Below are 18,113 nucleotides of genomic sequence, written 5' to 3' on the forward strand. Positions count from 1 at the left end.
CGGATTCATCACATTACCCACAGATTCAAAAGAGGAATTTATTCAGCGTGTTTTCCCAGATATAGCGCAACAAATCAATAACCATAATTGGCTGGGTGAACGAGCATTTTTTTTGGTTGGTTTCCATCAAGTTTGTTGACGCCGTTATGAACCAGGATGACGTAGTCAACTATCCCGCGAATTTCTAAATTCACTGGAATTGCCTGGATTACCATCTCACAATTTGCAGTTAAAAGTAGGATCAGTTGTCATCATGCTGCGTAGCATTAATCAACCTCGACTATGCAACGGAACAAGACTGGCTGAAGGCAACGGCCTAGTCACTGATAAAGTTTCGGTTGCCATCGATCACCGAAATCAAGCATCAGTGAGCACTGAGCGTGGTTAGTAGACAGATGGAGGACCGTCTCGAAGCCTACCGCGTGCTGTTGTCATGTGTTCTTTTTGGTCTGTTGTTCTTTCTCTTCTGTCCTTCTGTCTTGTATTAATGTCTTGTGTTGGTATCACCTTACATAGTCTATACGTTCAAGGTGCTGTGTTCTCTACCATTTAATGTAAGACTGGCTGTGAAAAAGCTGATGAATAACGTCATTAAGGCAACCATCATAAAAGGACAATGATTCCAACGGATTTAAAATTCGATTTTAAACGCTTACAATTTCCAGTACGTCTGGCTTTTGCGAGTACAATAAATAAATCGCAATGACAGTCTTTAGATGTATACGGAATCAACTTGAAGTTTCCCTATTTCGCGCATGGACAATTATACGTCGCATGTTCGCGCGTCGGAAAACCGTCATCTCTGTTTATACACGCTCCAAACAAAAAACAAAAAAATGATAAACGAACTGTATCATAACAGTGTGTGTCTTTTAATAAAAATTTAAACCTCATACATAGCCAGTATTTCAGGAAAACTCTGTTTTTTTAAGTAAGCAATATAATGTGTCGAAAATAATAATAAAACTTCATGCTTCATGCTTTTTATTCAATACGTTTTGTTTGTTTTGAAATTAATTTATAGAAAAGTTTAGGTCTTTTATTTATCGATTAAGGTAGTACGACGTCTACCGGGTCAGCTGTTAAGTAATAAAATTAAGTTTGCTTGAACTTTGAAAGAATTGATTTTTTATCATTTTTAAAAATTTGCAAGACAACTCGAGTTATCAAACACACCTTTTGTTAAATTAAGAAAATAGAATATTCTCAACACCATTGAACGGGCCATCAAATTTGGTTACGGCGAAAGCGAATTCATCTAATAATAAATGTCATCTGTCAATTGATGTCACTGTGACACTTCAAATATTCGCACTTGCAAAGCGCCAGAGGCAGACTGTAACTGACACTGAACCGAACGTCCCATAAAAACATTTGGTATGGACTAAAATTCTACCTAAAAAGAACAAAAAAAAAGTCTTTCAAGGTGACTATTTATATTTCAAAATATATCATAATTCAATTAAATTGCCAAATATTAAATGGGTCTCTTTATTGCGCATAATTTCCTTCAGCATATCCCAAAAAGTACAATGTTTTGTGTCATATTCAAATCCATTGAGAATTAAAAATTATTTTCATCGTGTCTGCAGCAGAGCGAGCGCAAGTGAACGTGAACCAAATTTTTGTTGGCGCCTCATCGATAAAAATATCCCAATTAAAGACTTAAAAATAAGCTCAGGCTTCTGTGAATAAACAAAACAATGCCCGGTAAGGTTGGAGTGAAAATCAAAGCTGGGCGTAATTTGCCCATAATGGATCGCAGTAGTGAGACTACTGATGCTTATGTAGAAATCAAATTAGGCGGTGTAACCCACAAGACAGACGTCTGCCGAAAAAGTCTCAATCCCCAATGGAATACAGATTGGTAAGTGATAGAAATAAGGAAAACTGTTGTGACTTACTATTGAGGTCATATTTTGTATTGGTGAAGGTTCCGTTTTGAAATCGACGACGCCGAGCTGCAAGATGAACCTCTTCAAATCCGTCTGATGGACCATGACACATATTCAGCCAATGATGCTATAGGAAAAGTGAATATTAGCTTGAATCCACTTTGCTTGGAAACAGCCAGTCAGTCGACTCAAGGCAAAGGTGCCGTCCTTTCGGGTTGGATTCCGGTTTTCGATACAATGCACGGTATTCGAGGCGAGGTTAACATCATTGTCAAAGTGGATTTGTTTTCGGACGTCAATAAATTCAGACAAAGCTCGTGTGGAATTCAATTTTTCCATTGTAATTAGTTGAATTATAGACAAAAGTCAATGGAATATGTGTGAAGTAATATTTTTAACTTTAGCTTCTTGTGTACCACATGGATATCGAGCTCAGATCATTCATGGATTTGTAGAGGAACTGGTTGTGAATGACGACCCCGAATATCAATGGATTGATAAAATAAGAACCCCTCGGGCGTCAAACGAGGCTCGTCAAGTTGTTTTTCTTCGTCTCTCCGGCCAGGTGAGTAATAGAGAATAGAACCTAATCGTGACATCATTCAAGACGAGTCCATAGTCATTATTAAAACTTTTCTCAGAAAATTTTGTCGGTGATTTAAGATATACCATTGCAAGATAGAATGTTGACAATGATATACAAGTGTCCACTATTTGATAAATTAGTTTTGAGGCTTTTCTCCTGTTTTTGTATTTAACTAAGTAGGAGATTGATAGAAGTTACGCTTAAACTCATTGCGATTAAATTTAACATTAATCTATACATTGAAATTTTAAAATGAAAAAAGGTTCTTTTTGAGCTCTTATCATTTTCGAAAAATAAACGAAAATTGAATATTTCGTTGTTTTCAATTATTTAAATTTAATTGTTTTATATATTGCACAGTTACTCATTAATGAATATTTAACATAGACGTAGGACAAAAGGGTGTTAACTACTAGATAGAACTTTGTGTCACGGTAACATATTATTTTTTTTAAATATAACCTTTCATAAGTACAATAATGAATCGTCTAAGATACAAATTAACCTTTGATAGAATAGCATCGATGTCCTCCTGCTGTATCACAACTTCTTCATCCGATATCTAACTTTTCCGTGGCTATGTGTTTTTTTCGACCTCCTGTAGTAGAGAATCCGATTTCGTTCGGAGCAAATCCAAGTTTAAATTCGTGTTAAGCACATATCTGTACTAACTTTCCTCTTCAATATTGTCTTTGTACAAGATGTACAGCATAGCTTCGATCTAAGTATATTTTAGCTGTTTTGGCACGACAGAAGTGTGACTCTACTGTAGGAATAGAAGGTATACACATGTGCCTTTACTTCTTACAACTTATTTTTCTTATTAATTTTCTTCAATCACTCACGAAAAATGAATGACATGTTTCAGTTTCAGTTTATTTATTTATAAAGCTTACACAGTAAGATAATAGATATCCTATAAATTTGTGAAAGCCTATGACTTAACTTTATATAACAATTCAAATTTAGAAAAAAATACGGTAAGAAAATAATATAAAATTAAATTATATACAAAAAAAGAATAACAATAATTTATCGATAAAATATTAATTGACGTTAAAATAGAAATAGAAGAAGGAAAAGATAGTTTAGTTAGTTAAAGTTAACAAGAGGAGATAGTTCATTAAGTTAAGTTAGTTGCTTTGGTTCGAAAAGAAGATTTTAATACTTTTTTGTAAAATATGTATATCGCTTATATCCCGCAAATGAGTTGGAAGTGAGTTCCAGAGGCGACATGCAGCGATGAAAAATTGCCTTTCTGAGGTCAAACACGAAAAGCATGGCAAAATTACCGATGTCGATCTATTCGATGTTGACATTCTGATTTTTTCAAACAGATAAGCTGATTGGCGTGTTTTCAAGATTTTAAAAAACCGTATCAATTTTCGAAGCTTCATGATGTCATTAAAAGGCATACTAAGCAGAATCTCTTGCAAATGTGAAATATGGTCGTACCTTCTTAAGCCAAAGATGTATCGAATGATACTATTGAATGTTATGTTTAATTTATGTTTGCTGATGGAATCGCAGTTGTAAAAAATGTCGCATCCATGAGTGAGAACAGGTATAACAAGGGTCCTTGCAAGCATTAGTCTGGTTTTAAATGGAGTGATGTTTTGGGCGGTCCACAGCGTTCTAAGCGTTCCATAAGTTTTACCTACTAATTGGTTGATGTGGTCATTCCAGGTCAATGTTGTATTGAAGATTACTCCTAGATTTTTACTGGAATTTACGAATTCTAATGGGGTCTGGTTTGGAAATATGGAAGGAAAGTATGTTAAGTCTAATTATTTTCTTGATAAAACCAGGCATTTACATTTGTTTGCGTTGAGAACCAACCCATTGCACGACGCCCAGTAGGATATCTTTTCTAGTTCTTGGTTTAGGGTGAAAGCGCAGTCGTCAATTAAACCCAGAGGACAGGTTTTGTAAATTTGAATGTCATCGGCATAAAAATGTTTTGATACTTCATTTATAATGAAACCGATTTCATTCACATATAATCAGAATAGAAGGGGGATAAAATTGATCCTTGAGGAACTCCTTGTTGAACCGGAAGAAAATCGGAGAGATTTCCATTTAAGAGAACGGCTTGCTTTCTATCATTCAAAAAGGAAGAAAGTAGTTTAATAGCTTCTGAAGATATGTTGAATCTGTGACGCAGTTTATTCAGAAGTATCGAGTGATTTACCATGTCGAATACTTTTGAAAAATCTAATAGGACTAAAAAGTTACATTATCAATATAGAATTCAGTCCTTATGTCTTCAATTATTTTAGTTAGTGCCGTTATATAGCTATGTTGCGAACGAAAACCTGATTGAACATCGACTAAAAGGTTGTTGCGACTGACGAAGTTGCTTAATTGTTTTTGCATTATCTTTTCACAGACCTTAGACAGAAATGGAAATATTGAAATTGGTCTAAATTCATTGCAAAGCTAGTTTTTCTCCATTGATGTGGGAAAATGCCAGTCGTAAGGATTGAATTTATTAAATGTGTAAAATAGGGTAGAAGCAAAGGAAGAATAACTTTAATGAAAATAGGATTCAAATCATCAGCACCAGTGGCATTGGACTTTATACTTATGCAACTTTTTAAGTATGTCTAAGGCGATGATCGTCATCACAGCTCTTAGATAGAGTGGACATCAAGCAATTCTGAATTGTGGATTATTTTGAACGCGATACGGAGGAAGTCTGAAGTTGTGGCCTAAAGCCGTCGGTTCACCCGGGATCCCACGTAACCACATTATTTTGTTGACGAGAATGTAAATCGATTAGTTTCTTTAATAAACAAAAGTCCAACCTTGTTATTTTAATTTTTATGTTAGACCCTAGACTGTAATTAGAAATGCGTCGTCCATCTACATTCAGTAGAGACGTTTTTTTTTTGACTTTGTTAAATTCACATTTACTTATTTTACTGCATTATTTTTCTTTTTTTTTGTCACATATACATAGACATATGATGGACATATACATAATTAGGGCACTTTTTTTGGTTCCTTGTACAACTCAAGTATGAGAAACATTTGCGGTTTATTTAGGTCCATGATGTTTTCTATGGCTGAAATTATATTTAAATATTTCTTAATCTATAAAAATCGAAAAGTTTCTTTATGAAACAAGAGTGGGCATAGGCGTACAATCCAATAATATTATTTTGTTTGTATTTTAGCCCGAACTTTTAAATAGCACCATTTTAAAGAACACCATTTAACTATGTTCAAATGGTAGACATGTGCATTCAAGAGGACACAAGCGTCCACAGGTTTTTCTCAAAACCCACCTCTGTCTATCAACTCCTACTCTCACCTCCCCGCGGTGAACATCGGGTGCCTAGTACCTCAACTGGAGATTGGGTTCTAATCCCAGTGGAAAGTTAGAAGTCCTTATCCAGGCGGCAGCGGACGAATTCTCGAGATGAAATCAACGGTGGCGTTTACAGTTCCAGTAAGGTTGAACTACTTAGTGAACACCTTATAGGGCTTCTTCGACATATTCGAAGCCAGGCCTGTAAGGAGCGGTTTATCCGGCTCCCCATCCTTGGAGTTATACTTATACAAGGTCCCTTACCAGACCACGTGCAGCCGAACAATTAGCGGAAGCCCTAAACTGCTGCAAGACAGGTATTACCGCCATCCAAGAAGTGCGATGGGATGGACCGGGCAAACGCAAACTAAAAGATTGCGATATATACTACGGCGACTGCTACCGAGAACAAAGAAAGCGTCTATTTGGGTGTGGATTTGTTGTTAGAACTAGACTCAGGCAAAAAGTTCTTGAGTTTCAACAGTGTCAGCGAGTGCATCAAGGCTAAAATCGCCAACATAAGCCTAATATGCGCGCATGCCCCAACAGAGGAGAAAGATGAAGACACCAAAGACATATTCTTCAAGCTCTTGGACATGATATATGAGCAGTGCCCTGGCTATGAAATTAAAATTGTCTTAGGAGATTTTAATGCCAAGCTAGGAAGAGAAGACATCTTTGGTGGCATAATCGGGAGATTCAGCCTACACGACACCACCTCCGACAACGTATTCAGGCTGGTCGATTTCGCTGCGGGGCGAGACGTTCTGGTAGCTAGTACGCAGTTCACGCATCTTAATATCCACAAGGGGACATGGAAATCTCCTGATCAATCAACCGTCAACCAGATTGACCACAATGCGATCGACGCACGCACAACATTCCGAGAGGCCAACATTGACTCGGACCACTACCTCGTTGTAGCCAAGGTACGGCTACGGATATCCCGATCCAAGCCAAAACAAGGAAGTACTGTGAGAAGATTCGACGTTAGACGTCTACAATCGCAAGAGACTGCCATGTCCTTTTCCGATCGAGTCTCTAGTAACCTCTTAAGGAGTCCTATGCTTCCTGCATTAAGCATTGAAAACCAGTGGCAACATTGCCTTGCAGCCATCAGAGATGCCGCCTCTGAAGTGCTAGGTTTCACACGACCACCACAGCGAAACCCCTGGTTTGACGACGAATGCCGGCAAGCGTACGCAGCGAAACAAGAGGCATACAAAACGAGAAGAGGAGAGAGGAACACCGGCTTCTTGGACGGAAAAGAAGAGAGCATGAGAAGCGCGCGCGCGAACGGCTTCAGACGTTCACATAATACGACAGAGAGGATCTTATATGCAATTTTAAGGAGTCTGATGCCTCTGTAGTTGGCGCAATTGAGAGGGTCTCCTTGACATCAATCTATCTCCTCGATCGCGCTCTTCTAATGCTCTCTTTTTTTTTCCATCTAAGAAGCCGTTGTTCCTCTCTCCTCTTCTGCTCGTAGAGCTCGCTAGCAGCTCTGGTCCTTTTGTGCAGCTCAGTTTTGTATGTCTGTTGTTTCGATGCGTGCGCTTGCCGGCAGTCGTCGTCAAATCAGCGGTTTCGCTGTTGTGGCCGTGTGAAACCTAGCACTTCAGAGTTGGCATCTCTGATAGCTGCAAGGCAATGTTGCCACTGGTTATCAATGTTTAATGGAGGCAGCATGGGACTCCTTGAGAGGTTATTAGAGACTCGATTGGAAAAGGACTTGGCAACCTCTTGCGATTGTAGCTGTCTAACGTCGAAACTTCTCACAGTACTTCCTTGTTTTGGCTTGGACCGGGATATCCGTCTATTTAAAATAGTCTTTAATTGTGGGTTTTCTTACTCCCTATCCATCATTAGTTCAAACCAAGGAGAAAAAAATGATTGTTAATTTTTTGTTGTCCACTATACAAATCGAATATAAAGTTGTAATACGAAAAATTTGTTGCCGCAATTACCTCGTTTAAAATGTTATGATTAAAAAATGAATTATGGCACACTTAGGGCCCACCTGTGAATAGGTGTAGTAAGCATTATGTTTTCCTTTTTGGCTTTAAGAAAAATATGATGAATTGATTCAGCAATGCTTCATTGTGTCTGTTTTGGCTCGTTTTAACAAATGATTCCTTTTATATTAGTTTATGTGTTTTCTCGTATCGTGGGGGTCCGTGGGTTCTCTCCAAATTTATCTTGCCAAAAAGAGTGGGTCACTCCACTACTGTATATATTTCGACAAAGAAAATACAAAAATTTAATGTTAACGACCAATTTATTGACGAAGTTCTAAAATAATATAAAATAAAAACTTGATCTAGTAGTTCTCGGTATATCAAATGTTAAGAACTTCTTCACATCAAATCATATTAATTTGTAGAACTCGGCTTAAAATATTTTTTATAATATTTTTTTATTTTGTAGGTGCAGCGAAAAATCGGCTTAAAAGCAATCAACCTGGGAGCAAATGCAGTTATAGGCTACAACCAGTGCTTTGATTTGGAAGGAGATGTCGGTGTTGTTGCTCGGGGTATAGGCACTGCCGTAACACTAATAAAAATTCCAGAACACAATCCTCAAACCCTTGCCGACAGCACATTAATTGAAGAGTAAGTAAAATATTTAAAATTACGTATTTAAAAATATATATAAAAATTCATGGAAAAACATACTTTTGCAATTGATCAATTGTGTGCGTGGTAAATCTAATATATATATAAATTGTATGTTTTGCAAAAAAAAAAAACAAAACAAACACAAAAATCTCCTAAATTTAAGCTCCAAAATAATCAGTTATTCTTCTTGTTCTTTTTTTTTCATTTCGATCAATGCGTGCTCTTAATTTTGTTTCTGTTTTATTTTTTGTAATTCTTTTTTCTTCGTCTTGGTGAATTGTGTGAACTTTGTGCTTTATGTCACTTTAACCTCAATTGCTAAATTTATGCAAAATAATGAAATAAGGCAAACACTAAACTATCTAGAATTTTTAACCGGGTCAAACGATCCGTGCAATGATTATTTCACAATAGTAGAATCTGATCGAAATTTGTTGATCGATCAACAGAAAAAACCACAACTCCGAAGCCCCTCTGACGATGAGAATTTCACTGAAAATTCCAATATGAGATCTCTACTCAGGCAAGAGGAACGACGTGGAGAGAAACCCCGAACAAAGCTAACGCATCATGTTAAGCGAATCAAGAATAAATCACGCATGATAATCCACAAAAAATGTGGAGCATTTAAGAAAAAGCTAAGCGACACAGAAAAGTCTGACAACGAGACGAAGTCGCTGAGTAGTTCCTATTCTACGTTGTCCATCATCGATCCAATTCGTTGTTCCCTGTTAGATCTACGAAATGCGATTGGGCTTAGTAAATCGCCGCAGCATCAAATGCAACGTTCAATAAGCGACGCCACAGTGTCGTCTGTAGAAAAGCCCGTTTTAAATTTGCATTCAATCATACATGATTCGATTCGTTCATCACCAGACATAGTAACCAGACCAGAGAGGCTAGACATTAGAGAAGCTTCACAATCATCAGATTCGACAACATCAACAGAAATCATGAGAAACTTTCCCAAACCATGTGAAGATGCAGACGCTATACCAATAATCACCGAAGAGAGTGGTGCGTCATCGGCAGGGGAATTAAACCCATCGAGAGGTGGAAAAGATTCAAGAGATGGTAAAGAATCTAGAGATGGAAAATTCAATGCCATTGTTGACGATGAAGACTTACGCAGAATACTAAAGAGCCTTGCCATGAATGAGCCTAACGAAGATGATATTGATTTGAAATCATCGTCCTCGGATGACGATGATGATGCCGCCGAAGATGAAGACGATGAACGATCTGCAGATGACGAAGCGGATGAAATTAATTGGATGCAACCAGGAACAACTGTTGATGAGCTCGAGTGTGTTATGGATGAGAGACGTGGATCATTGCTGCACGATTTGAAAGATAATATCGCCACTAAATATCAGCAGCTACAGGTTAGAGGGAGACAAAAAAAAAGACAACACAGTGTTTTTAACCTAAGTAGATTTAGTAATAATAATAATTCAATGTGATAAAAGTTTTGATTTTTCTGCACATCAAATCGTAGACAAGGGAGTAACGTAGGTTAAGCGTAAACTATGTTTGTACAAATGCTAAACTTTCAGTGTTCAGATAGTTTTAAAACTTTATTTGGGTTGGGTGTTGGAAAATAGAATTTTGAGTGTTCCAAAATATGATGTTGAATATTTGTATGTTCCATATTATTAGAAAAAAAAGTAAATCATCCTCCTCTCTTTTGATCGCCCAATTGCTCTGAGTTCCCATAAAATCATTAAAACGCTGATTAATTTATCAGATTAATAATTACCTCAAAAAACAAAGCTCCTTAATGATCGGCAGTACGGCTTTCGTAGCAATAAGTCCCCAGGTGCTCTGATGGTTTATTTTACCGAACAGTGAAACAAATCTGTACATCTTTTTGGAAAAAATAAGATTGTTGCGCTTGATATTTCAAATGCATTTGATGCATCAGGCTTTCTTATCGAAAATGTGTGCCTTCGGTTTTGACGAATAAATTCTTCGTGGAATTATAAATTACCTTTAAGACTCTTCATTTCCAGTATTCAAGGTTCAAGTCTTAGAAACACAAAATAAATGCTAGTGTGCCCCAGGGCCCTGTTCTGTCTCCGAAATTTCTTCTTATTTTTATTAATGATCTCCTGTCTAAATCTTTAAATCTACTTACCAGCTTCGATGCAAATAGTACCCTCAGCTTTTCATATTTGTTTCTAGATTCACATCCTTGCCCATCGGATGCGCAACTTTAATGGCAGCGCATGATAAGTTCATGCATGGAACAATGGGGAATTTTTAAACGTGTAGAATTGAATGCAACAAAAATCCAAAGCTTTTTGTTGTCAAAGCGTAACCCACATCTGATGCCTTTTTATTCCCTTCTTTCTCGCCCTTCAAACAAATCAGCTGTAATACTCGCAAACATAGGAATGCTCATCAGTTTAACCTTGATCTTAATTTTGGACACATTGTCGAGTATATAGGTTTTTTTTTAAACAGCACATCGAGAATGTGGAACATGTTAACGCTTTTAATAACCCCTCGAGTGCCTGTAAATTAATTATATAAAAAATGCAAAACAAATTAAGTTGAAGATTAAATTACTTTTCGACACTGCTTGACGAAGTAGAAACACTGCACCTTGTAGTAGAAGTAGGTTTGCAGATGGTCCCAAATCTATCTTTTTTTCAAGCGCGCTTACTGATAGTTTACTTCAGTGATCAATGGGAAGGCAAACCGATACCTTAGCAGTGACTAAATTATTTTCCAGTAAAGCATTGGTTTACAAACGACCTTACGTTGTACTTTGTCTACGGTTCAGATTTTTTTTTGTAAATATGTATTTGTACCTCTACAATGGGAGTGATTCAGAAAACAATTAATACATAATTGAATTTAAAGAAGGACTCAGGTTCTTATGTTAGGTACGTTAAGTACAACAAAGTGAGCACGGTATTTCCAAAACCATTAAATTGGAACTGTTTTATGAGCAGAGGCACTTCTTAGGATCTGTCGTTCACTAGTGTCTTAACTACTAGGCATCTTATCGTGGCTAGCTAAGTTCTAAGGTTCAGGTTAAGACACATGTCTCGAATTTTTTTACTCTGCATCACTGTTCAGGAATAATAACTTTAACTCCCATACTGCATGGAACGGCTATCTGGTAGGAGAGTCATGTTGAACATATAACCACGCGGTTTCACAGTTGATGGAAATGGATTGCCGTCCACAGAGAGTAAATGGTTAGCTCGTTACTATCAAAACGTTGAAAAGCTAATCAGATGTAATAACAAGGAGATCAGATCGCATGCGTTTCTTAAGCAGAATAATTTATATCTTAAAGCTCAGCTTTTGCCAATTATAACGAAAAAACAGTCTTTTAGCAAAAGAATCTTAATACAAAACCGTTAATGTGCATCAGTCTAAGCTTGAATTTATTTTCTGAATCACCCTCTTAATTCCTCCAAGTAATTTCCTTTTATACATTAATCCGGCTAGAAGCTAGAAACATAGACGGTATAGACGTAATAGAAAAGAAAAATATAACAGTACAATTATATCAAGCAATTCACTTTGTACCTACATATATACTCATAGGAATGTATGCAACGCTCAAACAAATCTCCGGAAAAGAAAAAAGCCAAGGAAACCAAGAAAACACCAGAATCCGATGACGAAAAAACCTCAAACCAAAAAGCTGAAATTAATATAGTTGTTGTCACCGCAGACCCCTATATACCCACCACAGTCATAGACCTATGCAGCAAAGGAGATCCATCTGAAGACATTCCACCGACCATGACGAGTGCAGCTTTAGACAAAAATACACCAATGAAAGATGAATTTCGTAGTCTAGATGTGCCAGCGCTTACTTTAACTAATCTAAAGCCTAAACAAAATCGCAACAAAAAGAACGACTTCTATTCATCTCAACCGGAAATATCGGAGGCGGCTAATAATTCACTATGTGCTTTGCCCCTTGATTCATCCTTTGTTTCGCTAGCAAATTTCTCTCCATGCCGTCAAAAATCACCCGTGCCATCGCCGCCGCCGTCGGCGTCTGCGTCACCGAAAAAGCTTCCCAATAGTGCAATCGCTAGTCTCGCTAAAAATTGTGTTACATTTACCTCGCCTATTTTGCAAATTTGTCCGTCCACTCCAACGCCCACCGAATCCGATTCATCCCAAATGTCTCCTGCGGAGCATTATTCCCCTCACAATTTATTTCCTCATCCCAAACGTACCATCACAGCCAATAATAATAATTTGTCAGATAGATATGATTCTGATGAGTGGTCCCTTAGCAATAAATCTTTAAATCACTCACAATCCCTTGTGACTTTGAGTAACCATACTAACAGCTCGTCATTGCTTGCACCATCTACTCCATTGTCCATAAAACATAATAGATCATCAACTGAGGTAGTGTCATCATCAACGGTTGCGGGTGCAGGTGCAGGTGCTGATGCAGGTGCAAGTACAAGTGCAAGTGCAAGTGCAGGTGCTGGTGCGGTGATCGGTGGAGGTAGCTCTGCACCATCAGCTGGTATTGCTGTAGTTGACAAGCGTGCGAGTCCTATATGCAGGACAATGACCAATTCTGGAGGTCACATTCGAAATGACTCGACTAGTTCAAAGATGTCTCCAAGTCCATCAAAGACCGTTGGTATAAGTAACGCCACTACTACAGCTCATGGGAGTGTTACATCCGGAAAAGACATTGAGATATGCAGAAGATCATCAGACTCCGATTTGAGTGTAACTCCTAAAGGTAAGAAATATTTAAAGATTTTTGTTTTACATTAACCTAAACTTAAGTTCATTAATAACTAAATAAGTCCACACACAAATAAGTCCTTAAAAAAGCCCAAGATTAACAGAAACCATTCAAGGAACTGTAGACAGGCTTTTGTACGAAAAAAAAAAATATATTTGGCGTCTGTGATTTTTTTTTACAGATGAAGGGGATTAAAGTGTTGTTTTCTTGTTCATGCCAGAAGCTTTATATATTTTTAATATATTTGTGAAACAAAAGTCATTCTATAGAAAGCATTAGAGGGACTCAGCATTTGGTCAAAATTAAAATTATTAAATAATCAGCTATTGTTTACCTTTTTCAATAAAAAGTTTTCAAACTTACCTGAAGATCTAAATTTATCTTCATGTGTGTGGCAAAGTATTTCAAGTTAAATTAGTTTAGACCGAGAGCTGAGAGCTAATTCTTGTCGTGAAAGGAAGCCATTTGACATTAAAGTTGAAATGGTGATAACAGAAATTTTTGTCAACAATTTAAAACCACTTCAACTTGAACTTCTATTTTCTAATTTTTTTGAAGTTAATATCTTTCTGTTAACATCTTTTAGCAGATTTATGTTTTTGATACGATTATTTAAAAAAGTAATGAAGGGAGTGGAGGAGGGGCGAGTGATGTCATTGGAATCAATAACCGTGCGGATTTCTCAGTCACGATACGATGGCGTATACCACAAATAAGCGATGGGCCAAGTTTGAATTTAATTTTTTCGTGGGTGCAGCAGTTCCGCGCAACTCCACGTCCAGTACCCAGTCGATCTTCAAGGACTCCCAAAAACATTGAAGTAGTTGAAGAAGTACCTGATGGTTAGTGGACTGTCATGCCAGGGGTTTTGGATTCGATCCCTGCCTATGCCATCTAAAGTTTTTTTTTTCACGGGTACTGCCTCTTGCGATGAATTGAAGAATTCTCCAAGAGTAATTCTTGTCATGAAAAGTGCTTTCTCAAATTAGCCTTTCGGAATCGGTTAAAACTGTAGGTCCCCTCCATCCGTGACAACAGTACTCGCACACAGGAATGGTTGAGAGTTGTAAGTCAATAGGCGGTAGTTATCAACGCACTGTTGCTCCACCCAATTTATTTATCTTTTAGTTGAAGAGAGTTTACGTCCACGACTTTCGATACGGAAAAGGGCAGTCTTACTGGGGCTTCCAAGAGCGATTATTCGTGAAATTTAAAAAAAAAATAACACTTCACTACTGAACTCCAATAACCCATAATACTAGACTTAAAGACCAAAAGCCATCACATTGCCCCGTGCTAACTCCACTATCAGTTGATCGTATAAAAACTACCAAAAACATAAATGTCAGCAAAAAATAACTGCCCTGGCAAACTACAGTCACAAATCCCTCTCGACTTGTATTTTATAAAGACCTTCCGGGCTGGAGCGTTGATGTCCATCCGCTCTACATGACCTAGCCATCTTAGCCGTTGGACTTTTATTCTGCTAACTAGGTCAGTGTCGCTGTACAGCCCTTACAGTTCGTCGTTATATCTTCTCCTCCATTCTCTATCTATGCATACGGGACCAAAAATCACCCGAAGAATTTTTCTCTCGAAGCATCCTAAGACGCTCTCATCTTTCTTTGACAGGGTCCAGGCCTCAGCGCCATAAATGAGAACTGGGAGTGTCTGTGATGAGTGTCTTATAGATGGTGACTTTAGATGCTCGAAAGACGACTTTACTTCTCAATTGCCTTCTAAGTCCAAAGAAGCAGCGATTTGCAAGAGTTATTCTTCGTTTGATTTCAGCGCTGGTGTCGTTGTCTGCATTAATAGCGGTACCTAGGTAGACAAAGTCCTTAACTACCTCAAAGTTATAGCTGTCCATGGTGACGTTTTGTCCAAGACGTCGTTGTTCAGTGTCCTTTTTTGATGACAACATATATGTACTTGGTCTTGCCCTCATTGACCACTAAAACCATCTTCTTCGCTTCCGTCGCAATGCTCAAAAACGCTTCACTGACATCACGCTTTGATCTTCTAATTATTTCAATATCATCTGCATATCCGAGTAATTAGATGGACCTTTGGAAGATTGTGCCTCCAGTGTTGACAGTTGAGTTTTGCACAATTCTTTCCAGAACGATGTTGAAGAAGTCGCATGGCAGTGCATCGCCTTGTCTAAAACCTTTTTTGACATCAAATGCATCGGTACATTTTTTTCCGACCTTGATGAAGCAGCGTGCATTCTCCATCGTCATTCTGCAGAAACGGATAAGCTTGACAGGGATGCCAAAACTAGACATTACACGGTAGAGCTCTTCCCTATAGATGCTGTCATACGCGGCTTTAAAATCGATAAAGATATGGTGGGTATCGATTTGAAGTTCCTGGGTTTTTTCCAAGATCTGCCGTAGTGTGAATATTTGGTCGATAGTGGACTTTCCTGGTCTGAAGCCACACTGATAAGGACCAATCAGGTTATTGACGAATGGCTTCAGACGTTCACATAATACGGCAAAGAGGATCTAATACGCAATGTTAAGGAGACTGATGCGTCTGTAGTTGGCGCAGTTTAGAGGGTCTCCTTTCTTATGTATTGGGCACACTATGCTGAGATTCCACTCATCGGGCATGCTTTCTTATGACCATATTTTGCAGATGAGTTGGTGCATGCTCCGCCTGTTGCTTTGAATAATTCGGCAGCAGTGCCGTCAGCTCCAGCAGCTTTGTTTGACTTAAGTTTAGATATAGCTATCTTCACTTCGTCAAGGTCGGGTAGGCGGAATTGTTGATCTGCGTCGCCGAGGTTCAGTGGTTCTATCTCTCTTACAGCGGAATTCTGTTCGTCATCACCGTTATACAATTTGGAGAAGTGATCTTTCCATATTCTCAGCATCGACTGCGGTTCTAATACGATGTTCCCCTGATCGTCTTTACATGCTTCGGTTCGTGGCTGGTACCCTTGGGAGGTTTTTTTAACCTTTTTACGAACCTCATTCCTGTTGTGACATCTCTCTATCTCCTCAATCGCGCGCTTCTCATGCTCTCTTCTTTTTCGTCCAAGAAGCCGGAGTTCCTCTCTCCTCTTCTGCTCGTAGAGCTCGCGAGTAGCTCTAGTCCTTTTGTGCAGCGCCGCGGCCGTTTTGTATGCCTCTTGCTTCGCTGCGTGCGCTTGCCGGCATTCGTCCTCAAACCAGGGGTTTCGCTGTGGTGGCCGAGTGAAACCTAGCACTTCAGAGGCGGCATCTCTGATGGCTGCAAGGCAATGTTGCCACTGGTTTTCAATGCTTAGTGCAGGCAGCATAGGACTCCTTAAGAGGTTAAAGTCCCAATAAGGCTACCTATTCGATGCGCATTAGTAACGCATAGAATAGTTGGAACAGTTTTTTGAGAATGCTTTTGACCAGGCGACAAATATGAATATGACAATTACCGATGCATGATAACGGAAATCTCGTACATGCAAGCTCATCAATCGTTTTCATCGCACATGTGGTTCTAACAGGATGATGCGACTACACACACGGCTATAGATTCGATGAATTTGACTCGGGAAGCTTTCCCTGAAAAACTTATCTGTCGTTTTGGGGACATCCCGTGGCCACTGAGGTCCCCGTATCAATCATTTTTTTTTGTATGAGGCTACCTCAAAGAGAGAGTTTACAGCCACAATCCACAAACTCTAGTGAATCTAAAAGAAAAATTTGTCGAGAAATCAGAGTCATCATTTTAAACAGTGCGTGCAACTCGACGGAAGACATTTGGATGACATAACGTTTAAAAATTGGAATACGCATTAAAAGTCTGTCGTTTATTATTTTAAATAAAACCATATATCAAAAAGATTTTGTTTTTCATTTTGAAATATAAATCTGCCGTATAATAGAACTAGTTTAAAAAACTCGCGATTTGTATCTCGCTCCCCAGTATTTTAGTGGGTCACAATCTCATTTTGTTTTAATATATTAATACTCTTGAGTATCTAAGAGCTTTCGAATGCGATGTATTTAACTGGGCTACATTTGTTATCCGAAATTTTGTTTTCAAAACTCGAGCTTTTAATCCACCCACATATGTACATTTGTATGTACATGACTGTTATGTAGGCGTTTTGATATTTGAACTCAGAAAGTCGAGGACTAATGTGACCAATCATAAGAGGTTTGCCAAATAACGCAAACAAAAAAAATGCATTTCTCTGCCCCGAAAATGCGGCCAACTAAACGTCTGCCATGTACATATCCACAATCAGGCAGGCGGGGGCTTCTGGATAAGACCAATTTTAAATGTTTTCCCAAAAATCTAAAAATGTCGTTTCGTCGACATCTTTAGGACAAATGCAGATCATATTTGAAATCAGCAAGTCTTAGGCGTCAACATGCAATGCATTTCCTATTTTTGGAAACGTTTTATTTTGATGCAAGTTTTCTCGGAAACGAGGCCAATACGTTCTGGCAGACGAACTTTTTTTTCACCATTACTAATGGCGTTTTCCATAAGTAAAATAAATCAATTTATTTTGTTTCTAGATCTGTCACAACACAAATTTTCACTGTTTTTGCATTCCCTGGGGCAAAATAAATTGGTTTATTTAAAAGAAATGTTTAGATGCAAATTTGACAACTCTACCAAACTGGTTAACAAATACAACGAAGTAATACTATCACAATGACGAAAAAAAACAATTCCAATTGTATTCCATGCGCCACGAAAAAATCAATGGCTTTGGTCTTTTTGACAGCTGTCTCTTGATTTATTCTCATTTTGGATTGCCATTGGGCCTTTGGACGAGGAAGAAACAGTTCTTCATTTTCTCTGCACATGGCCTGTTCTGGCTCGAAAACGCAAGAATTACCTAGGAGCATTCTTCTTTAACGATCTAAACGATCTCTCACGTTTCGTAAGGTACTCAAACTGGTTCCATTGAGCTTAGGAGGAAGCCTCAAGATTCATATGGTTTCACAATGGGCCA

General features: G+C 38.2%; 1 protein-coding gene across 3 annotated transcripts in view; it reads left to right on the forward strand.

The window, feature by feature from the left end:
* Positions 1-1,165: 1,165 nt before the first annotated feature.
* Positions 1,166-18,113, forward strand: part of LOC129953934 (C2 domain-containing protein 5) — a 44,308-nt gene continuing 27,360 nt past the window's right edge. The window contains exons 1-7 of one of the 3 annotated variants that reach the window (XM_056067480.1): positions 1,166-1,426; positions 1,515-1,867; positions 1,934-2,235; positions 2,300-2,460; positions 8,222-8,406; positions 8,759-9,797; positions 11,977-13,150. In XM_056067480.1, coding sequence (XP_055923455.1) covers positions 1,704-1,867; positions 1,934-2,235; positions 2,300-2,460; positions 8,222-8,406; positions 8,759-9,797; positions 11,977-13,150 — 3,025 coding nt within the window. In that variant the 5' untranslated portion in view covers positions 1,166-1,426; positions 1,515-1,703. The remainder of the gene's footprint in view (positions 1,427-1,514; positions 1,868-1,933; positions 2,236-2,299; positions 2,461-8,221; positions 8,407-8,758; positions 9,798-11,976; positions 13,151-18,113) is intronic. The other 2 variants (XM_056067481.1, XM_056067482.1) reach the window with 2 other exon arrangements.

This window comes from Eupeodes corollae, chromosome 1 (genome assembly GCF_945859685.1).
Source record: "Eupeodes corollae chromosome 1, idEupCoro1.1, whole genome shotgun sequence".
Taxonomy (NCBI): Eukaryota; Metazoa; Arthropoda; class Insecta; order Diptera; family Syrphidae; genus Eupeodes; species Eupeodes corollae.